The sequence below is a fragment of the Cryptotermes secundus genome, unplaced genomic scaffold, assembly GCF_002891405.2.
Source record: "Cryptotermes secundus unplaced genomic scaffold, Csec_1.0 scaffold303, whole genome shotgun sequence".
Classification (NCBI taxonomy): Eukaryota; Metazoa; Arthropoda; class Insecta; order Blattodea; family Kalotermitidae; genus Cryptotermes; species Cryptotermes secundus.
The window spans coordinates 2,961,468-2,986,499 of NW_019726229.1; the positions used below are offsets into that span (position 1 = coordinate 2,961,468).

General features: G+C 40.1%; 2 protein-coding genes across 2 annotated transcripts; both read left to right on the plus strand.

The window, feature by feature from the left end:
- Positions 1–550: 550 nt before the first annotated feature.
- Positions 551–3,160, plus strand: LOC111864023 (E3 ubiquitin-protein ligase Nedd-4). The gene is made up of 2 exons (XM_023850952.1): positions 551–1,069; positions 1,100–3,160. Exons 1-2 carry the CDS (start codon positions 551–553, stop codon positions 3,158–3,160), a joined length of 2,580 nt encoding a protein of 859 aa, XP_023706720.1.
- Positions 3,161–6,193: 3,033 nt separating this feature from the next.
- Positions 6,194–23,127, plus strand: LOC111864040 (growth hormone-inducible transmembrane protein). Its single transcript, XM_023850989.2, has 8 exons — positions 6,194–6,324; positions 7,076–7,282; positions 11,061–11,172; positions 12,286–12,427; positions 14,539–14,714; positions 16,837–16,958; positions 20,747–20,918; positions 22,929–23,127. Coding segments are annotated over exons 1-8 (1,014 nt in total). The 5' UTR covers positions 6,194–6,323; the 3' UTR covers positions 23,011–23,127.
- The last annotated feature ends 1,905 nt before the right edge of the window (positions 23,128–25,032 follow it).

Here is a 25,032-nt window from a genome sequence, read left to right on the forward strand (position 1 = left end):
GTCAGAACAGTACTATTACTTTCAAGGTCAGAACACATGATGCAGCGATGCTTGCGCTTTGAAATTATAGACAGCCACAGCTGAAACTTCAAGAATCTTAATGCCACAACTCGCTAACAAATGGCATTTCAGGGCAAAATTAAGAAAAATGAGTCCTAACGGATCGTGGACACACCGTGTATATGTTCAAACCCAAGAAGCTACAGAAGACTGTTTACAGCTTTTGAAATGTACTTAAAATGAGGATGCAATAGTAATTATCAGAACTGTAAGCATCATTAATATTTGTCGCGTGTCGGGAATCCATGGAAACGCAATAACACTGGGACGTTACTTAGGAATACCATAAGCAACAAACGCGTTTCCCCGGAGATGAAAGGACAACAGAGGATTCGTTGCATGACAGCGGTCTAGATCAAAGGCTCCTAGATGGTGCGTTATATTCCTTCTGAAACCAGGTTATAGAAGTTCAGCTTCGAAGGGACTAGACAATTTTCCAGTTCCAGTTCGAGTCAGTTGAAGTTTCAAAAGCAGACATTTGTTAAATAAGATGGATGAAATAATTACACTGAGACTGAGGGTTATAGAAGGTCATGGACTAGCAAAAAAACACATATTTGGATCCAGTAATCCTTATGTAAGGATAGACCTCCGTTCAATTAATGGAGATGTAACTGTTAATTCAGTTCTCACACAAAAGAAGAAAATGACCCTGAACCCCAAGTGGGATGAAGAGTTTATATTTGTTGTTAAACCAACAGAACATAAGCTTGTATTACAAGTTTTCGATAAGAACCGGCTGACTCGTGATGGTTTCATGGGAATGGTGGAGTTGATTCTTCTTAATCTGCCTACGGAGCAAGAAGGAAGAACTATACCATCCAAACAGTATATTCTCCGCCCTCGCAGTGCCAGATCTCGAGTGAGAGGTCACCTGGAGTTGTACCATGCTTTTATAGGAGAGCCAGCAGGAGGAGGAGAGATAATGAGGCCTGGTGAAGAGGTTCTGAGATCACGACAGGAGTCAGATCCTGACTTGAAGATTGTTGATGAACCCATCATGCCAAATGTGGAGTCTGCTGCTCAGAACCAGGAACAGTTACCATCTCTGCCACATGGATGGGAAGAACGACAGGATGCTAATGGCCGCACGTACTATTTGAACCATATTGCCCGTTCTATTCAGTGGGAAAGGCCTTCCTTTAACAATGATGGTCAAGTCCTTGTGCGTAGTCTAGAATCTGCAGTTACAGAATTTCAGAGACGGTTTCACATTAGTGTAGATGACATTGAAGCTAACAGAAGAGAAAGTAACTCAGCAGTTCATCAGGCTGATGACATTACAGACAGTACTGATCAGTCCCAACATGAAGCAGAAACTTTGTCCACATCTGAGTCCCGAGCACCAAATTCATTGGATATGAACTCTGAAGGACTACCTCATGATATTACAGACAGTACTGATCAGTCCCAGCATGATGCAGAAACTTTGTCCATACCCGAGTCCCGAGCACCGACTTCATTGGATATGAACTCTGAAGGACTACCTCGTATTATTACAGACCGTACTGATCAGTACCAGCACGAAGCAGAAACTTTATCCACACCTGAGTCCCGAGCACCGAATTCATTGGATATGAACTCCGAAGGACTACCTCATGATATTACAGACCGTACTGATCAGTCCCGAGCGCCGATTTCATCGGATATGAACTTTGAAGGACTACCTCAGGGATGGACAATGCAATTAGCACCCAGTGGTCGGGTTTTTTTCATTGATCACAACGAAAGGGCTACAACATGGGTAGATCCTCGCACAGGAAGTGCCAGCCCCATGCCAAACCAAAACCATCCACCTAAACAACGGCCTGCCAGAGGGGCTCTGCCAGAGGGGTGGGAAGAACGAGTTCATAAAGACAGAAGATTATTTATTGATCATAATACCAGGAAAATTCAGTGGGAGGATCCAAGATTGTATAACATACAGATTGTTGGTCCAGCAGTGCCACGCTCTTTTGACTACAAGTTGAAGTATAAATATTTGAAATCTAAATTAAAGAAACCAATCAATGTGCCAAATAAGTTTGAGATCAAGGTAAGAAGACAGCATATTCTGCAAGATTCGTACAGAATCATCAGTAGTGTGAACCGAATGGAGCTCTTAAAAACCAAGTTATGGGTCCAGTTTGATGGTGAAGTGGCCTGGGATTATGGTGGATTGACTCGCGAGTGGTTCCTTCTGGTGTCCAAGGAGATGTTCAATCCGTACTATGGTTTATTTGAATATTCTGCTATGGATAACTACACCCTTCAGATTAATCCATTATCCAGGTTGTACAATGAAGAACACCTCAATTATTTTAAGTTTATTGGTCGGATTGTTGGGATGGCTGTTTATCATGGTAAACTGCTGGATGCTTTTATCATCCGTCCTTTTTACAAGATGATGTTGGGCAAGCCAATCGTTCTAAAAGATATGGAAGGTGTTGATTCAGAATACTACAATTCTTTACTTTGGATCAAGGAGAATGATCCTTCAAAACTTGAACTTACTTTCAGTTTGGATGAAGAGAGCTTTGGTCACTTTTCACGGCGGGAACTGAAACCAGATGGTGCAAACATTCCTCTTACAAATGAGAATAAGGACGAATATATAAGGTTGATTATCAATTGGCGGTTTGTTTCACGAGTACAAGATCAGATGAATGCATTTCTTCAAGGTTTTTGTGGCCTTGTGCCCCTTAAGTACGTCAAGATATTTGATGAACATGAGCTTGAACTACTAATGTGTGGCATACAGAATATTGATGTCAACGACTGGAAGAAGAATACGGTGTATAAAGGCATCTATAATCCCTCTCATATTACTGTGAAGTGGTTTTGGGCGGTTGTCATGTCATTTAATAATGAGATGCGAGCAAGACTCCTGCAGTTTGTAACAGGAACTTCTCGTGTTCCTATGAATGGGTTTAAAGAACTATATGGCAGCAATGGTCCGCATCTGTTTACCATACAGAAATGGGGTCGGCCAGAAAATTATCCACGTGCCCATACATGCTTCAATATGTTAGATTTGCCTCCTTATAAAAGTTACCAGCAACTACGTGATAAGCTCGTTCAAGCTATTGAAGGATCACAAGGATTTGCTGGAGTAGACTAACTGTCATGAGCAGTCGTGTGACAATCAGACTCCTTCATCAACTGTACTGTATTGTACATACTGAGACTTTTTTAAATTTCACTTTAAAAATGCTTCGACTGTTCATAGGTGTATCAAATTATATATAAAAATTTGTACAAAATTCCTCACTGTCATTTTACAATTGCCATTATAGGGAACTTGAGGATCCCGGAGGAAGGAACTGGCCGTCGCCCGCAGAGGTACGACTCGCCGCGCCAGAGTGGCATGGCACAAGAGGAACATAGCCAGAAAAGTTTGTACCAGACCCAGTGTGGTAGAAAAAATCTGGACCGGACAGACGTTCGGGAGTAGACGTCAGCCGAAACTGGAATGCAGCAAGGGCGTAAGGAGCCAAGATGTAGAAGAGCCGCTATATCCGAGGAAAGGGAGGAAAACCGCAAACAGTATAGGAGGATGGAGCGGAAGACAGCGACCACTACTGGAAAAGAAAGAATCTAACAGGACATACAGGGAGACGACTGGACTAGAGATCGAGAAGCGTATAGCCGGATCTTCTGTCGGCCTACGACAAAACAAGGATTGGACCTTGTGGAGGGGTCGACCCCCTCCGAAACGAAAAAAAAAAGCGCATAGGGGAGGAACCGATAATATAGAAGCACCGCCTCCCCAGCTAGAATGAATGTGAGAGAAAGTGAGGGGTGAATGTAATACGGCAGGACCAACGAACGACGGACCATAGAGCTGTTCGGGACGAGCACCTTTGAGGAAGGGGGCGGAGGATACGAAGGGAAGTAACGTTAGGCTGTTCGGGATGAACTGCTTTTAGAAGGAGCAATGTCGCGTGCCGGGAATCCATGGAAACGCAATAACACTAGGCCATTGATTAGGAATACCTTAAGCAACAAAAGCATATCCACGGAGATGAAAGCACAGTAGAGGATTCGTTGCATGACAGCGGCCGTGATCAAAGGCTCCTAGATGGTGCGTTATATTCCGTCCGAAACCAGTTTATAAAAGTCCAGCTTCGAAGAGACCAGACTTACACAGTACTACAATTGCCAAAACTTTGGCCATGTCTGGGCCAACTGCAAGCAACCCCCAAGATGTACCTCGTATGAGGCACAGGGTTTGGACAAAACAATGGAAACACTATGGACACCGTACATATTTGTTTATAACATTCTGCTGGACCAACTTTTGCCTTCAATACTGCCGCAATCCTTCTTTGAATGGACTCATACAAGTTTTGAACAGTGTTCAGAATTTTATACCCTTTTTCTTGAAGAATATCTTCAAGTTGCTTTATTGATGTTTGAGGTGGGTATCTGTTCCTCACTCTAGTCTCCAAAACTGAAAAGAATAGTTCAATGATGTTCAAATGTGGTGATTGGGCTGGCCAGGAAGTTCACCTGCATGCGTTTCAAACCAAGATCGAAGAGTTCAAGCGTTTCCAGTTGTCTGATGTCTAGGTTTTATGGTCATGACAGGACACCATTTTTTACGCATCTGATCATTTATTTTGATCTCAGCAATGCATTCCACCTGGACCCACTTTCTCTTCTTCATAAGCTTAGTGCTATTGGGTATTCTGGTGGTTATGTAAGCTGGTTTCGCAGTTACCTATCCAACCGGAAAATCCAGGTCCGTGTTTCTGGTGTTCTTTCCTCATCTTTTGAAGTTCTCTCCGGTGTACCTCAGGGATCTGTCTTGGGACCCCTTATCTTCACTGTGTTTATTAATGACATGTGCGATGCAGTTGCCCATTCTAAGTGTCTGCTTTTTGCTGATGACGTCAGAATTTACCTTGCCATTAGTTCTCCTCAGGATTGCTATCTACTTCAGTCTGACATTAACGCTACATGGTCGGTACGTTGCTAACTGTATGAAACTCAACATCAGTAAAATTAAAGTTATATCCTTCTCCAGGAAGACCGACGTACTTATCTACGATTATAAACCTTGTCAATCGTCAATAGCCCGGATCGATTCTATAAAAGACCCGGGAGTGTTTACTGATGCTAAGCTATATTTCCACGACCAGGTCAATTACATATTCTCTCACTGTGCTAAACTGTTTGAGAGTTAAAAAATACTGAAAACGGCATAAATAAATCTATTGTCATCCTTACAGCTGCTGACTAAAATTCTATAGATATTCAATTTCTGGACAAAGCACTTCAGGCACTGAAACCCTAATATGCCCTATGACTAATCACTGTGAGCCCGTCATAAACTCATTTATCAAACATTTAGCATGATTTCCATTCATATAAGAATGGACTAGAACTTGGATTCATTAAAACATTCCACAATGCTTCATCTTTCACACCAGCTTCTGCATTGCTACTATGAAAACTGTACACATTTTGCACTTTGCATTAGTGGTTTAACTGGACTGTCATCAGAGAGGCTACAAGGCACATATCCTATTCCAGACCATCAGCACTTCAATATTTTCGCTCTGCTCTGTTGGAACTGAAGGATATACATTAACTGCATGTTTTGTGCTTTATATTTCTTATTACCTTAATTTCTAACAGGTTACTCGTTCAGTTTCTGCCCAGCGTCCTGAACTCTATTCCCGGATAGGCCTCAATGTTTCTTAGTCCATCCTAAGAGGCCAAATTTGTAAATGAAATATGAAACTTCACTTCATTCTATATTAAAGTGTACCAGATATATGTATAGGCATTTGTTTAACCGTCATCACAAAAATTATACACGCTTTCTAAAGTTTTACAATTCGATTTTTATTCCTGCTACATGTTTCGGTTATATACATATAGTTATAGGCAGTTATATATAGGAATACGTATAGTTATTGAACCACCAATATGGATCCATTCAAGTGCAACGTGTCGTATAATATACTAACATAAAAATGTTTGTCTCAAGTTGGTGTTACAATTAAAGTAGAAGATACAAAATAAGATAAAAGTTCATTGCCTTTTTGTAATCGGTGCCCCCAGCTACGTTACCAACAATTAAGGTTTTGTCGCACATCTGTATTTTGTAATCGGTGTTTACCGTGGTTTAGTCGTTTGTTCTGTGGTGGTTTGAATCTTCGTAGCTTGGTAGTACTGCGTTGTATAACGCGGACAAAGTAATAGTTTATGGTTGTAGGTCGTAGGAAGTACTTGAATTCGTTGGTTCGTTGCAAATCGAAAACGGACCGTTTGAAAGTAAGTAATTACCGTTGGTTGAGACACGAATATACAAAACTGAAGTGTGTTACGTGTTTAGGAAAGTTTGTATGTAGACTATTGCATCATTTTCGTATTGCTTGTTATCACGTTTTTTGTGCGATTTAAAAGTGGGGTACTGTTCAAATCCAGTTATTATCATCTAATGCTTAGAGAGTTGTTAAAGGAGAACTGGCAAGGAACTTATTCTCAGCCCTTTGAAAATGTGTGTCCATCCTTCTGCATTGAAATTTCCAAACGTCCGTGTCCTGTGGTACATAAAAATTTAATGAAGTACCCATATTTCTTCGTAGCAGGTCACTTTGACACTCAGTTGGTGCATGCATGTTGAAAGTAATAATAAGGCAACTGTCTTTTAGTAACATATATATTATTTATCCAATAAGCATAAGAAAAATTCAAGTTCTGAAGCAAGTTTGACTTTGTATGAAGTCATGCATGTTAAGTAGACTGAAGTGAATTGTCATATTATAAACTTTATCCAATATGTTCTGTTTGTTACTTTCTTGTATTAAATATTCTTGTAGGTCTGTGTCTTTGTTCATTTAAGTTTTGTCCAACAATTTGCATAATCATACAACTTCAGTTCTTCAGTGTTATCTTTAGGCATGTACTGATTAAAGATAAAATCATCTTCCTTTTCAGTCATAGGCCCATCTCTCCCCACCTTCTGTTAGTACCCATATATTTTTCTCCCATTGCACTTATATTTGTGTTTTTTTTAAACCAGTGATGCTAACATTGTGTATGAAGTTGGCCGAGGGCTCCTTGACGCCTGCGATAAAAGCGTCCCTGGTTAAGTCATTGCCAGTAATACGACCATCAGTGCCGAAGTACTTGATCCGCACATTTGGCGATGATGCCCGAAGTACCTTTCAACGTGTATCTAGACGACGAACACTTAGAGAACGAGCTATGGCACCTGCTGGTGACACAGGTAAAGACAATTGGTAATGTTTAGATATGGTTGAATTCTCGTTACGGCAAAGTTCGTGGTTTCACATTTATTTGTGAACCTTTAATTTATTCTATAAGCAAGATGTTTTGGGATGACACCTACTTTACCTGAGATGTTACGTTGCTTACAGTAAGGCCAGCAGAAACTGTAAATTAATATTTGTTTTCAGAATTATTGGGTTTTTGGACCTTGTCCATCATCCAGTATTCTAGAAACTAGAAAACGTGCTTCATACACTGGCCCTGTTTCCATCTTCTGATAAATGGGATACATCTGTTCTGTGGAGTCCCTTAGAAAGAGCTAACCTCAATCATTGGACAACCCGTGCCCATATTACTGCAGCTATATAAATACCTGAGACCAGGCTGAGTTTGAGATAACAGGATAATGTACAATAAAAATTGTGATGAAGCTGCACAGACTCAAAACTAAGATAGAAACAGAGGTGAAATTTTTTTTGCAATAAATCTGTCTAACAAACGAAGACCATGAAAACTACTGCACAGGATTAAATGGAGAATTTGTGACAGTGTTTTGAGCCTACTGATAGCACCATCTGTGGAGTAAAAACTGAACACTCAGGACTAAAACCCTGTAGAAACCCCTGAAGAATTTGTCACATTGTACTGATCTTTTCTGTGAAAATTGCCAATAAGGGGATCCAGATAGGTGAAATGTCCGGACTGGGTTGGCTAATTATGTTGGTTAAGCATGCCATATGGGCCAGTTCCTTGCATTTCCTGTACCTGCTGTTACTTTCAGTTTCCAAAATTCTAGCTTCATCCCAGCCTAGCCTACAACCTTCTTCACATGCATGTTGGGCTAATTCTGATTTTTATAGAAGACCCCCTTTGAGATTGTGCCTGTGTTCACGGAGCTGCACAGCTTGAGATCTGCCTGCTTCACCAATGTAGCTTCTGCCAGATTCACAGGGAATGCTATAGATACACTCTGCTGCCTGTTGCATAAATCTTTTCGGCCTGGTTTTGTGAGTGAACTCTTAAGAGTGTGTTTAGTTTTGAAGGTCATCCCAGTGTTACATCGATTTTGTACACGTTTGAACTTCTCTGAAAACCCCTTCACATATGGGATATATACACAGAGCCCAGAAGCTTTTCCTCTTTTTCAGATGAGAACTAAGAAAACTCTGTGAAGTGAACTATATCGACTGAGCGACTGCTGCTTGTTTGCGAATTTTAGTGCCAACTTTATCAGCTAGAGGGCGTCGCGTGGTGAGCGCAACAAATCCCCATGACCATTTTGGTTTTCTAGACTGGAGCCACTATTTCCTTGAAATAGGTCTCAGTTATCATCACAGGGCTGAGTGGACCCCATTCCAGATCCACTATTTCTCAGAAAAAATCTCGTAGAGCCGTGAATCAAACCCGCACGTAGGAACTCTGACCACTAGAACACAGAGGCGGTCCAGATGAATGCTACCATTTGAATTAATAACTGGGTCAGTGAATACTTGGATAACTTCTATGCTATGCATCCTGTTGTGTGTTATTTATGAAAAGGTATAATTTGGGACACTCGCACAACAAATAATCAGAAAGAAAGAAAATAGAAACAACTGTGTTAACATTTATTTTCATTCGTTGTTGGTGGTATCACATGTTTCTACCCTTTTCTTGCATCATCATCAGGCGTACACAATATATTTGTCAGTGTAGAATAATCCTACAGACACATTATGAATTCATATTGATTAATGACACAATTCAGAAGTTAATAGTATCCGTGTATGCCTGATGATGACCCTAGAAAAATGTCAAAACATGTAGTGATACCACCAGCAATGAATAAAGACAAATGTTGACACAGTAGTGTCCATTTTTTCTTTTTGATTGGTCCTAAACTTCTAGCAGGTTCGTGTGTCATCATTATGGAGCTTATTTCTGATGACTTGTAGGGCTTCATCAGCTGGTACAATAGTGAAAAGACCAACATCATAGAAGCTAACAAAGGTATCTAGAGATTGAAGGTGTACAGACTTCAGCAACTGTACAAAGTAGCTTGAATTCTTTATGAAGGATTCCAATTTTCTAGCAAGAGGGTTCAGTGTCTTATGGAGAAAACCAGCCAGGGCATAGGAAGGGGAACCAATTGACTTGACTGTAGGCCTGAGAGGAATGTCAGGTTTATTAATCTAGGGAAGATGATATATATGTGGAGGTTTGCTGTGGTATGGAGTAAACTTATGTTTTAGATCTGTCAGAAGAGCAGTTTTGTGTTTTGAAAGGAGTTTCTGTACCTTCTCAACCATAGCTGTGGGATCTTTGGGCAAGCATTCATAAACTCTGGAATCTAGCAGTGTTCAACCTATCCTTGTATTTGGATACATCCAGTAACACCATGCAATTGCCTTTGTCTGCCTGAAGAATCCTAATGTCTTTGTTAAGCCTCAAAGATTTCACAGCTTTGAATACCTTTTGGTCATGTTAGGCATGGAAGACTTAAGACTTCTTAAATGTGGACCTGATCTTCCACTCAAAATCTATGCTTAGAGGCTGTGGAAACTTTGAAACAACATATTTCACAGTACATACCATGTCCAGATTGGAGTGAGGATTCATTACCAAAAAGTTCAAAACCCTACTTAAGGACTACTTCCTCAGAATCTGTGAGAACATGTTTTGAAAGATTAAGGATAGATTTTGTAGATTCTGAAGCTGGAGTAGACAATACTTAGAATAGAATAGAATATATGAGGGGTAGGCCTTCTCGGCCCTTGCACCGCGACCTTAGGTCTATTGTGCTTCCCCGTTTTTTAATCATTCCCTCAGCAAACCGACGCTTCGGATGAAACGCAGGATCTTGGATGTGGGGACGTCAAAATAGTTACTTGGTTCCATGAAGTACTGGCCCAAGTCACATAATCTTAAATAAGCCAATGCCTCACATTCACACAGGACGTGTGTGGCTGTTTCATCTTCTAGCTGACACCTCTCACAGGTGGGACTATCACTCAGTCCCAGTTTGGACAGGTGTCCTTTGAGGTGACAGTGTCCTGTAAGTAGTCCTACCACCCATCGTAGCTGGTTCCTGTTGAGCTTCAACAGTTCCTTTGCTCTTTTAGCTGAAGGTCCTCGTATGAGTCCCTTTGCTTGCCTGAGTCCAGTTAAGGATTCCCAGTATTCCTTGTGTTTCCCTGATTGCCTGTTTGGCAACTCCTAGAGAGATGCCACAGGCTGGTTCAGGTCCTATGAACGGGTGTTAAGCTCCAATTTTAGCTAATTGGTCTGCTGCTTCATTTCCAGCAATAACCTCATGCCCCAGCACCCATATCAGTTAGACAATACTTTGTTCTGTTGATTATTAAGCAGAGGGATCTTATGGATATGAATCACTTTCTGCTTATTAAAGATTTAAGAGAGTCTTTTAGAAAAATCAAAATTAACCCACAAAGAGGGTCTCAGGGTAGGCTGGAATGAAGCTAGGATTTTGGAAATTTAAAGTAACAGTAGGTATAGGAAATACAAGGAATCGGCCCATATGGCATGCTTTACCAATCCAATCAGCCAACTTAGTAGGGACATTTCTCCCATCTGGATCCACCTTATCAGCAGTGAGGTTACCAACTCACAGAGAAGATCAGTAAGGTTCTGTAGGTGGAAGCTGTTATAAAGTGTATGTTTGGTATTATTAATTAATATTTAATAGAGGATGAATGCATTTTTGTTTGGCGACTCCACAGCACATGTAAACATGTATAGATTTAAACTTAGGACTGGATCTGTGCATTGATTTTCAGCATTTAATATTGGGAAAGGAGCCGTAGCTGGAGGAGCAGCACTTGGACTTGGTGCACTATGCTTTTATGGCTTGGGCCTTGCTAATGAAAGTGGAGCAATTGATCGTTCCATGTAAGTGCAGCAGCTCAGTCATTACTGTTCTTTGCCGCAGTCACATAAATAAAGGAACTTTGTGTTTGGGCATACAGCTGTTCCCCAGGTTATGCTGTTTTAATTTATGTGGACTTTATATGTATGTAATTTTGTATTTTATTCAATTTTTAATGAAGATTAAAACAGCAAAATTATCTGTCTAAACAAAAAATAGTAGGATTTATAGATAGCTAGACATTAAAGTTAAATGACTTGCATGTTTTTCAATGAGCATTAAACAGCAAAACTAGAGGATTAGGCAGAAGCTTTGAGTTATGTGATTTAATGTTACAAAAACTGTTTATAATGCAACCGTTTCTTCATAAGTAAAGTTTTTAACAACTTTTGCCACCCAGACCACAGGTAGTTGTTTGATGTGATAGAGCCTTAAATGTGCCTGTACATTCATCATCCCACCTAAACCAGTGGAAGCTTAGGGGAAGGGGAAACCTGTATGATAAGGAAGGAAAGATACTGATGAGGAACTGCAGAGGACGTAAATTTCATTTCTCATTTGGGTAGAGTAGGTAGGCTGCTCACAGTTGGATTCTGGAACGCAAAGTTTCTCATAGACAAGGGCAGGATAGAGAGGCTTGTTAATGAGACCAGTGTGTCCGCTAGCTATGTCAGAAGCAAAACTGCAAGTAAAATTGGTGCAAGGTTATGGAAGAGCAGTCACATCAAGTTAGAAATCACTCATTATGATGAATGTGCCAGAAAAATGCCATTTCTGCAGTGCTTTTATGTGTGTATAACTTAAGAAATATACCGTTCCGTTAATTTTTGTTGCCATAATGAAGCCCGCATTACAAGCCATACTTATATGGCACAGTGGTGAAATATATGTCTGTGATTAGTGTGATCAAATATTAAAATTTATGTGAAGATGAGTTTAAATTTGACATGTAATACTCTGATAGTTATTTATTGCATTTGAAAACTGTTAACTTTTGTACAACTCAACTGTGAAAAACATTTTATCAAATTAATGTCTCAAAACTGGGGCCATAAGTGTGAGAAACTATGATAATTAGTTTTGAGAAGGGAAAACTGTATTCCCTGTGTATGGTGAAAGAACTTTTCTTGTTACAGTTTATGGCCTGATTACGTTCGCAAACGAATTAAGGACACGTACTTCTATTTTGGGGGTTCACTTGGTGTAACAGCAGCCACCGCTGCAGCAGCATTTCGCTCACCTGGTATAATGCGATTCATGGGAAGAAACTCATTATTAGTGAGTACTGTGAGCTACTCCTATTGTTAGATTATTGCATAGGAAATAGTTTAGGAGGGCAACTACAGCAATCGTGAAGAATTTGAGAATATTAAAATGTTTCTGTTATCAGTAATTTTGAACTGTTTTGCCTCAATACCTGTCAATGGACAGAAAGTGACACAGATCAGAAGAAAACAGATGAAAGTGTGGAAGTGAAACTGACCATAAAGTAGGTTTGTAGAAAACTGACATTTAGTGCTTGGGCCCTAGTGTCTTCATCATCAGTATCATCAGTAGCAGCATCTGCAAGGGTTGTGCTTGTTAGTCCATTCTCTCCTCAATCGTGAAAACCCCTTGTTTTTGGAGTTGGCTTGTTTGAATTCACCAGGCACCAACCTAGGTTGGATGAACTTTTGAGTATTGAATATGAATAAAGTCTCTGGGGCATGAGGCTGACCACTGACCTCCATCTAGTGCTGAGGTTAAGAATGATGGAGCTATACCACCACTCCCTTGTGTGTCTTAGGTACAACTTCAATTTCTGACTTCACTGGGAAATTACCTAAGAGCCAACTGCAAATTGTTCAGCACATCCAACAGAAAGGTCACATGCTACCTACACCAAATTGCATGATTCATGGTGCATGTTCAGGCTTGTGGTACAGTCTGGAGGCCAGTAGCCTATACACATTACAATCTATCTTTAATATTGCCCCATTAAAGCTCTAAATAGGTGCCATGAAGCAAGCTTGTGAATTACATGCCTGTTGACTGTAATTTGAAGCTAATATATTAAACTCTAAGTCAGTTTCATAACTTGTGTCAAAATGGCACTTGAGATTTACACATTGAACTGAGTGTTCGTGTATAATACCCATGTGAAAAGTAATGGGAAAATTCTCGCTTACATTTCAGGATGTTACTGTTTCACGTAGATAAGGTATTCATACAGTCAGAAGTAAATTTAGACAGACATGGTTGTTATGGGGTAAAAAAAAATCAAAATACTGGATGCTCACTGGAGAGAAGCTGGATGAAATCAATGCAAGACTTGAACATTCCATTTAAAGTCCCTTAGACAAGTTGCACATGAGACCAGAGTTCGAAGATTCACATATCATATTTTGCTTTGTTTCCGAGAAAGCACCTCAGCACATGAATGTGAACGTTTTATGGGAGTGCAGGGAAGTGTGTGTGTAACAGCAGGGACCATTTCCAGCATCTGCTGTGATCAGGAAGGGTATTTGTTTGTGATTTGGTGGTCTGTGTGTTATCAGTTGTGCTGTGGGTCTAAACATGTGCATAGACAATTGATGGGAAGATCTTGTCATCTTCCTGCTGGATGGGCCAATTTGCAGAGAACTCTCAAATAAACTCCCTGTATAAAATTATAAGGGTGTGGAACAGCCTATTAGGACTAATCCCTGATGTTCATGGTTATAGAATTGTAGGAGAATTTAAATGAATGTGGATAGTGCTTCAGAAGAATGTTTACCATGAGAAAATTAATGGAGACGTGCCAAGTACATTACTAGCCTCGACTAAATATGTGGATGAATGGATATTTTTAAAGTGACTTTGGTATTATATTGTTGTTATGTGTATATTTGGCTATAGATGGAGTTTGGATTGGTGACTGGATTTATTGGACTATTTTGACACACAGCACATGACTGCGGTCATTGCCTAGCAATGAGTCTGCATACCACAGGATTTTAAGCCCCGGTTATTGAGCATCAAGAATACAGCACAGTGAATAACCTGGAAAGCAGGCTAGATGTTGAACGTATCTGCTTAATTTCATGATGACATTAAAAATAAATTGACTGACTTGAATGATAATAGATCTTTCCTGAATTTAAGTCTCTTATTGTTGTCAGCATATATTTGTTCAAATTGATTGACTTTTCTCATTCCTCTTTTGTCATCTTTGTATTATTTTCACTTCGTTCTTATGTACATGCATTCTGACCAAAGTGAATGTTGTGAGAGGGCTTTCATTCAACAGAAGTGCTATTGTGCAATTTAACTATTCTGATTATCAGGAGAATACTAGAGTGGCTTCAGTCTAGATAGCCACTGGTCTTTGTTGCAATATAACTGTCATATACTTACATGTTGTTTCCCAGTGTTTGGCAGGAACCCTTGCAGCTGTGATTGGAAGTGGCATGGTAGTGCAGAGCATTCCTTACAAAGAAGGTTTTGGCACCAAGCAACTTGCTTGGATAGCTCATACTGCTATTTTGGGTGCAGTTGTTGCTCCATTGTGCTTCATAGGAGGTCCCCTGATTGTACGTGCTGCTTGGTGAGTTCTTACGGTTCAAGTATTGCATATAACTTAGGAAGATGTATGTATGGTCTTCTGGGTTGAGACACCTTACACTTTTGTGTTTGGATGCCAATGTTTTGGAAAAATATGTTTCCTCAGTCATAGGGTTTAAGTGTGTAGGTTCCAGGAATAGGCATGTTTTATATAGGTAAGTTACAAGGTCATGTGACTCAAGGAGAGGGGATAAAAAAAGGACTCTGGTTGAAGCCACTGGGACGCATAGGACATAAAGCAGCCCTTATAAGGGGCACACTGGGTTACCATCATAGGTGGGAAATAGAATAGTGAGAGAGAATGGACCTATCCAGGAATGCACTGTTGTTTTCCAAAGGAAAGTAGAATTGTGTCAAAATGGCCCTTTTCAGGGCCACATCTTTCTAACAGATGGGGAATTTGAACTTGAGAATTGGGAACTTAATAGTCCTTTTTCAGGGTCCCAGTGAATAGGATGTGAAGAAACAGCCCTTTTCTTTCCACACAAGCATGGTTAAAGGGGTATTGTTTGGGATGAAGTGATTGATTTGTCTTTAGAGCAGGACTTCTTCCTTTTCTTTAGGAAGTGAATGATGGGCTTCCACAGTTTGTTGAGGGAGAACCTGCCCTGTTTGTTAATATTGTTGGGGTGGAGCTTAGTCTCTGTCACTTCCTGTATGAGCTGGTCCCTGCAGTTGGATTTCTTAGCCAGGATGCTGGTGTTGTTAAGGCTGGTCATATCATATTGATGGAAAACTCAGATCCTTACAGAGGGTGATGAATGTAATTCTTCAGTGTTTGAAAGCAGGGTCTTAGGGATAATGAATGGACCAAAAAGGGAAAATAACCAATGGAAAAATGATTCACTGATAAACTGTATCAGTTATTTAGTGATGCTGATCTGCAAGTTATGGCAGGTCAGCTGAGGGCCAGACATCTAGACAGAATGAATGGTGAACCTGCAGAATATTAGCCTTTGGAAAGCCAGAAGGAAGAAGAGGCAAAGAGAGACCAGAACTCAGGTGTCTTGATAGTACAGAAAAAATCTGGAAGTACTGAAGGTCATGTAAGATTTGAAGATTTTGAACATTTCCACATCCAGCATTGAGACAGTTCACATACCTGTGAAGATAAATATCATATATTCAGACCTGTTAAGGGAAAACTATGCCAGAAAGTTGCAGGGACATATTGTGTTGAGTGTTGCGAGGTGTATGTTGGACAGATGGGCAGAGCCATTTAGACCTGGTGCAAGGAACACGTTAAGCACTTATGCTTGGACCAGCCAGAGAATCAGTGATTGCAGAACACAGATTCAAAATGGGTCCCATTGTCAACTTCAGCCATACTGCCGTACTGAATAAAGCATCACCTTTTGTGGACTGCTTAATAAAGGAGGCTGCTGAGATCAGGCTCCACCCCACAAACTTCAGCAGGGATGGGGTTTTCAGTTGCATTTGGTCCTGGTAAAAAGTAAAGGTAAAGCTATCCCTGTAACAGGCTGCGGAGGCCAATAAGGTTGTGAGATGTCGAGGCTTCTACATTTTCAAGACATTTGGCTCACAGATGGTGGTGAGGTTGTCAGCCTCATGCACTGGCCAGCCTTTACCCCTAGGAAAATTCCTGGTACTCATTTAAGTTAAGAGGCTGAGTCTACCCCAGGGTTATAGTGTGGCTGGAAGGATTAGGTCAATTGAAAAATCCAGTCACCTCCAATCACAGGCTTGTGCTGGTATATAGATGCAATTGTTTGCATCGTGTCACATCAGACCCAAATGATAGGGACAGAGATGGTCCCCGGAACATTGTTAATTTTTAACCAATTGCCACAACTGATAGCATGAAAAGAAGCAAGCAGAAGCAGAGGGTATTGGAGAAGGAGTTCTGGAAAATCTTGTTTGAGAAGGCGAGACCTAAATCAGACGTAGAGCCAGGAAGAGCATTAACATTTTTTACTTCACTATAATTGCATACTTACTTCAGCATGCTAGTGGCCCAGCTTTATGCCCCTTTTGATTTGTATTTTTAGTGTCCAGCAAGCTTGTAGTCCTTGTGGGCCCTCTGTATGTTAAAAGATAGAAAATACCCACAGGAAGTGGGACCTAAAATTATTTCCACCTTGCAGGTACACTGCTGGTGTTGTGGGTGGGCTTTCAGCTGTTGCTGTCTGTGCACCAAGTGAAAGATTCCTCAGTATTGGCGGACCATTGGCAATTGGTTTAGGTGTAGTTTTTGCATCATCCCTTGGTAAGTACTTATAGTGTAATAAATTTCAGTTACTCATTGTTACCAGTATTTTCATTATATAAACTACTGAACAGGTTGGTGGAGTACTAAGTCTCCTGACTCATATTCAGCAGGTGCCTATGTAAAAAATCTTGGCTTGCCTGACTTTTTAGTAGTTTTCCTCAATCTCTCCAGGCAAATACATGGGTAATATCTTCAGATGGAACATGACAACTCCTTCCAACAATCCTTCCTACCCACAATCATCACATTTCTAACTTATGTGTCTGATACTGTTGCACAAAGTAACCTAAAATTAAAGTCAAACTGTGGACGTGGCTTACATCTGATTCTGAAATTGAACCAGTTCGACTACAATAATGAATACAGTTGTCATCAGTATCTGCTGCTTAGCCATATAATGACATTTAACAGTTTGAATGAAATCCTTCGTGTTATGCTTTAAACCGTGTGTCTTTATGCATTGCCCTGGTCTGTATATGCCACCCCATTGTTCAGGTGTGTATTTCATCATCTCAGTTTATTACTATAAACATGAAACAGATTTCTGAATGTAGGATTAGAGGTTCTCACAGCACTAGTTACAAAATTGTCATCTTCTGGGATATAGCACCTTGTAGTCTGTATATGAACCGACGTTTCAGAGGAACATATCACCTCCATTTTCAGGGTCTTGGTTCCTCTTGGCTCACCTGCGAATCCAGGTGAGAGAGAGTAGCGAGCCAGTGGGGACTGGGCAACACCCCTTCCTCTCATCCTCTGGTCCCTGGATAATTGTTAACCCAACTGACAGCTCATTCTGCCTAGCCACCTGCTCTTGCTGGTTGCTTGCTTAACTGATTTTTGACCCTGAAGATGGAAGTTATACATTTCTCCAAAATGTTGGTTCATATACGGACTACATGGCACTATATCCTAGAAGATGGAAATTTTAAGATTTTTTAATGTCTTACCAGAACAGACACATGAAGGAAACTGATATACGAGGGGGGACCCAAAAATAACCGGAAACGACCTGTTGCACGTGCACGCTCTGTAGTTACGAGTTGTGCTGCTAGGTGGTGTTAGATGGGGGTCTCCCGCGACTGTTAGTGAGCTGGCGTCAGTCTGAGTTAAGTGGTTTGTCTGTGGTGCTCTGTTGTGTGCGTTCCTGTTTCAACCCTTTGGCGATTAGTGAGATGGCCGACCAGAAGGAACAAAGAGTGTGCGTGAAATTGATGAAGATCGTCGAAAGACCATTGACCAACTTTCTGAGGAAACGAACATCTCATGGAGCACGGTCCAGCGAATTTTAACCGAAGGTTTGCACATGAGACGGGTGTCTGCAAAATTTGTTCCTCGCTTGCTCGGAGATGACCAAAGAGAAAACCGCGTGAATGTTTGCCGCGACTTGAAGAGTGAAGTGCAGTTTTCCCTAACAGAAAGCAAAATTTCACGCACACTCTTTGTTCCTTCTGGTCGGCCATCTTACTAATCGCCAAAGGGTTGAAACAGGAACGCACACAACAGAGCACCACAGACAAACCACTTAACTCAGACTGACGCCAGCTCACTAACAGTCGCGGGAGACCCCCAGGTAACACCATCTATCAGCACAACTCATAACTACAAAGCATGCGCGCGCAACAGGTCGTTTCCCGTTATTTTTGGGTCCCCCTTCGTATATTACCATGATTGATTTGCAGCTGTGGTCATAGCCATACAAGATAAACAGTCACAGAGACACTGCATTGTAACACTTGCTGATGGTATCATTTCCTGTCCATTTATCACTTGACACAAGTTCAGCTACTGCTCATATGATCTTACAGCTGGGGAAGTTACATTTGGCCCTTCGAGAAATGCTCTGTATATCTAGTGGGCTCTGTTTCTGTTATTTGTTATATTAAGTTATTAAGTTATATTAACTCAGAGTGGTATTGTGTCTGAATATAAAAAGATGTTTTCATTTCGTGCATCCTGTTGTGTTATAGTATACAATTTCTTTATTAATATCTGTCAGAACACAACAATATCAAGGTCAAGGCCAAGATTGGAATGGCTACATGTTTCGGCTATTAAAGCCATCATCAGGCAAATACATGATTAACATATTCCCATCACTGAACTGCAGTACTGGTAAAACTGGATACATGATAATTATTACATTATAAAATGCTTGACATGAAAGTGCAATGAACTAGACTACATAAAAACGAAAGTTATAGGGTAAAACATGGTTAAGACTTCATGTCCATTCTGTAGCGAATATAAACTGTAACTTCCTACAGAACGGACAAATACATTGTAAAATGAGGCACCGGCTGAACAATTACGTAAATACTGTACTACATCCATACCATGTCCTCCAAAGCAGTTTATTACATGGACACAAAATCTAGAATATACCATTATGTCCACGGGAATATAACAAAATTGCAACAACCGACAACTGACTTGATGATATAAAACATCGTTTGAAGAGTCTTAACCTTGTTTTACCCTATGACTTTCGTTTTTATATAGTCTAGTTCATTGCACTTTTATGCCAAGCATTTTATAATGTAATAATTATCATGTATCCAGTTTTACCAGTACTGCAGTTCAGTGGTGGGAATATGTTAATCATGTATTTGCCTGATGATGGCTTTAATAGCCGAAACATGTAGCTAAGCTAATCTTGGCCTTGACCTCGATATTGTTGTGTTGTGATGGATTTTAATAAAGAAATTGTATAAAAAGAGATGTTTCATACTTAGGATCTGCTAAAACCAAGATTGCCTTACACACTTGGCTTTTTGAAAGCAGTGCAAAGGTTTCTTGGGATAATAATTTTATAGCTAAGGACTGGGTTAGGAAGGAAAGAACACTTATTAAACAGAGCAATAGATTAATTTATGGTATCATAGAACATTCAGAATTATTAGATCAGCAGAAGCAAGCTGAACTGCAGTTAGTGTAGAATTAAAGCCAACTTGATGGAGATAATCTGAATACAGTAAGATGTGAAACTAGTGATTTCTGTCATCTGCTCAAATCTCAGTTAGTTTTAATATATTTTTGGACATTATCATCCTGTCTTTATCAAACAACATTGTCCTGTTTATTTTTCAAAACATAACTTTGTTGATACTGCAGGCAGTTAGAATCTCTGCAAACCCATTATATGGGAGGAACATCATACCCTTCCATTTGAGCAGCTCAGTGATCTGTGGGAATATGACTGCAGTATGGTATTGTTTGTACTGTGGTATGTAGACCCGTTGCTAGGCAACGACCACGAAATAAGCAGCTATATAACAACTGTTGTTACGCAACACCTTTGCCAACAGACATGAATGCAAAAATTCCATGGCAACAGTTGCACTACAATGGAGGAGTGGTGTTTTGTGTGCAGTCCATGCCAGAATATCATAAACAGGACAAGTGAGGAGTCAGTGAGTTGGTTAGTGAGTAAGGTAGAGGACTACTGGAGTTCATTCATTCTGAGCTGTTGCTGTGAGAACCTGGTAGCAGTGGCTGGGGATAGTTTGGGAACCCAGAGGAAGAGGAACATCCATTGTTGAAGCCACTACCAAGCAATGGCTAGTGGAGGGTGTAACAGACTGAGAACACTATCTGTGTGTGACAGTGATTTGTAAAGTGTAGTAACAAGTTGCATTACCAGTCCAAACCCCGTCTATGTATAGTCACTCCATCACATGACAGTATTCTTATATCCTTAGATTCATAGTATTTCAGGTCTGTTCATATGATTATCTTCCTGTTTGTATTACTGGGTATTGTAGGATCAAATTGATTGTTTCCAGGTTCGATGTTTCTGCCTGCTACCACTGCCCTTGGGGCAGGTCTGTATTCCATCAGTATATATGGTGGCCTCCTGCTGTTCTCTGGTTTTCTTTTGTATGACACTCAGAGAATAATCCGTGCTGCTGAAGTTTATCCCATGTATACCCAGCATCCATTTGATCCAGTTAACGCGTAAGTAGTGTGATTTACAAATTAATAATTTTTTTCGTTACAGTTACAGATTGCCGAAACAAAATACATAAAGAACGTCAGGCATAAGAAATTGAATATCTGACATTATGCAATGTTTTGATGATACGTTCAGCTTGTACTGAAAGGGTATATGGTTTAAAACCCAGTCAGGGTACAAGCTGTCCTGAAAAAATATTTTTTTCCCCCCCTCAGTCTATCCAAATGGCAGGATTGTATCTTGACACAGGCTTCATCTGTCAACAAAACCTATACACTACATTACATGTCATTTATTGAATGCTGCGTAACCATAGTAATTAAAACTGCATTGATTACAAAAGTACTGAACTTCTCATGTTGCCCTACAAGAACATTAAACCTGTAAGAGCATATATGGTATACATATGAATTCAATAACAAAACTTATAACTATGCAATAGAAACAGTAGTCGGTGGTTTCCTTTTCTTCTGCCCATGTGGCACTCACTAGCTGCATCTTCCACACTACTCAATCCAGAAGCAATATTAAAATTAGATTACACGCTGAGGGTAGTTTCCAGTTACAGTCCATTTCAAACTCCTCTTTTTTTGGGGTTGATCATGAATTTAAGGGTAGTATATATTATGAAGTGCTTCTTGCTGTTTACTTTGAATACTGTTAATCCTGTCTTGTTTCAAAGATGCTGAAGGTCTGGATGCACAAAATAATAATTTTGCAAGGTGTTATATATGGATTTAAAACAGTAGCTCTTACTGGAAGGAAGGATATCAATTACAACTTGAGAACTGTTGATAACACACTGGCTCTCGCTTGCTGCTCAGCCGGCTTTTATTTCGTTCGCTGTTACCTGTTGCCCGCGACAACAGCGTTGTTGTGTGCCACATCACAGTAGGAAGCGGTGCCATGTCGTCGTGTTACGTCACCGCGCGTTGCGCTTTACATCACCGTGGGGAGAGTGGTGGGGCGATGACTCGCCTATTACCATAGTAACGAAAGCGCTACGTTACCGCCACGTACCGCTGGGGAGGTGGGGGTCCTCCGTTGCACAACATGTCACAATATTGTGACAGGGATGAAGTGAGCAATTTTGGGTATTAGATAAATAGGAATGTTATAATTTATACAGGTCACTTGGTTCCATTAGGACTGTGAAATCTAGAAGACTGATGGGCAAGCTATATGGCTAGGATAGGAGACATAGATTACAAACAGAATTTTAGAAAGTGTCCACATGGAAGAAACAGGAGGAAATAAAACTGTGGCATGGCTGCTTCACTGATATAATGCACCAAAGAATAACAGTTTAAGGTCCAGATTTTGTGATCACGGGGTATGAAAACTATTGAAACTTACAGCAGAATGACAGTCCAATGTGGGGTAACTCTATAAGCAAGAGGATCTTTTTTGAATGGGTGGAAAAATTTGTAGGAAGGTGGACGAATCTTATTGATGAATGTTGTAAGCAGCCATCAACTCTAAACATATGAGGATGTTAAAGGGCAGATAAAACAGTATTTCTGAGACAACTGAAGAATCAGCATTGATGAAGTTACATCTGAAATGAAGACAACCATGGAAATATTGGTGCAGTAATGACTTAAGGCCCAACCAAAATCATTTTACTCGTAGGAATCGAAACACTTTTAGACCATTAGAACATATGTATTTAAAAGCAGGGTAATTACATAGAAAAATGGGGTATTCCTGAATACTATGTAATTATTTGGTCAGAACATATCTAGAAAATCTGAAAATTGCCCTGTAATGCTGTTACTCTCAATTAGTCTTTGCTAAAAATATATGGATTCTGGTCTTTTAAAGTAGATTTCAAAGTAGATTCCTTTCAGTGGAACAAAGTAACATACCTGAAGACTTACTGTTTTTCAACAGGGCATCTTACAGGCAGTACTCATAATATAGAGACAGAGTGAAAAGACACAATAAGAAAAAAAGTGTGCTTTGACAAGATAATGGCTTTAAAGGTTCCATTGTGTTTTCTTTGCTTGCAGGTCTCTTTCCATCTACCTGGATACCCTTAACATCTTTGTGCGCATTGCAACAATTTTGGTATCTGGCAACAGGAAGAAATAAACATCATATCCTCCTCCATGTTTTAAGATGTATACCATGTTGTAAATTTAGATTCACTGTACAAAATGTTATGTTGCATTACATTTCTATTTTTTACATAATCACACAATTTAACTTGAGAACAAAGACACAGAAAAATTTCACAGTGCATAGTAACTAAGATAGTAGTTTCTCAGCTTTATTTATATATATATAGGATGTCTTTTCTGTAGAATAGTTATTATAAATTGCAGAAACATGTAAAGAATGCAGAATGTATAATAGCATTGTAAAATACTTTTTATAAATAGATTAGTGGTGTAATAAACATATCAATCTTAATCATATGTTTATGATTATAAAATATGATATTTTCACCAGACTGGACTGTCTTTAACACATGGAGGACCGATGTGTTCTTTTAGTTAAATACTGCCAGTTTCCAGACATTTTGCCAGCATTTCAGTGTTTTGCCCTTTATGTTTTGAAGTTCTAGATGACACTCCTGAATAGAGTACTGAAAAAACTGCAGTGGTTCTAATAGTACTTCACACAGTGGAGACTCTGTGAAGTGCAACAGCACAGAATTAACTTGTTCCATTGGTGCTGCCTATGCGGCCTGGTTTCTTGTCTCTCCACACTTGAACGATTATATCACATAGTATTCAATCCTGATGATGGAGGCAACATGTGCCTCTGATATGACTGTTAACTCCCTGTAGACTACGTGGCGTTATATCCCAGAAGATAGTACTCTTTATTAAAAATAGTTTGATCAACTTTGACTAAACATTAACCTTTAACGGCCAAATGTTATACGCAGCAAGCAGCAACCTGAGTTGGCCGAATGTTATATATATATATATGCGGCAGGACATGTGCTCTCTTTGGGAATGTTGACAGTTTGACCTTGGGTTTGAAACCAAAACAAATGCTCCTAAGGTCATGTCATTGGTTCATTCCTTAGCTCTGAACAATGAAATCGTTTATCATGGTACTGGTTTCGAAACTATTTACGTTTAGATATGACTGTTTATGACCTGGTCAGCCAAATATAGCCCACCTTTCTTTTGAGAACTGATGAGGAAATATTTATCGGTGCTTGCATATAAGTGCTTCCAGAGCCTTCAAGGAAGTCTGACACATTCAAGGATTGGTTTTCAGTGGCGAATTATCAGTCAGGAAGTCAGTGTCAGACTGTCATATATTTCTTTGTGTATCATTTTTATTTTGTGTCTGGGAAGAGGTATAAACCTACTGAGCCAGTATTACTTTGTGACTTTTGGTATGAGTGTCTGACTGGCACCCTTTTAGACTAGTATTATAATTACTTTTGCATCACTATTTTGCGAGTATTACTAATAGGTGAGAGTGTCGCTTTGTCAGTCAACATAATTTATTCGATTTTGCTAGAACCCCCTTCCCCCAAGACGATTCTTCAGTTGCACAAGGCGAATATCACGGTCAGTGGCGTTTCTCGGGGGGGAGGCCAAGGTTATCTGGGGCTAAACTGAGTTGACTGGAGGTGAAACATTCACAACAATGGCCAACCAAAGAGAAACAAAGAAGTGTGTTTTGCTAAATAAGAAAAGCAGGAGCACGCTCTTCTATTGTAAAATGTGTGATTTTGCTCTGTGTAAAGTGGACTGCTTCGAGAAGTGCCACGCGCATCAGTGTATCATAGTGAAGTGACGCAGTTCAAACTCGCATACAGTAATATTATTGTATATAGTGTGATTATATTTACAATATCACCCCCTCGGTGGTGGCTCCACCTTATCGTGGTGGGGGGGTTTGAGTATGCCAAGGACCCTGAGAGCTATACTGGTGGTAGTGTAGCTACTGGCAGGGCCTCCATTGCTGTACAGGTCAAAGGGTAGGCATCAGACGAAGAGAGACACCAAAAACTGATGCCGGAAGCAGCGTCATCAGCAGCGACTTGAAGCACAGATCAAATGATACTCGAGATGGTTCAAGTTTGTATAGTAACAGGCGTGACCAGAGTGGTTTGAAAAGCTGTTGTACTGCGATGTGGAAAGCAAA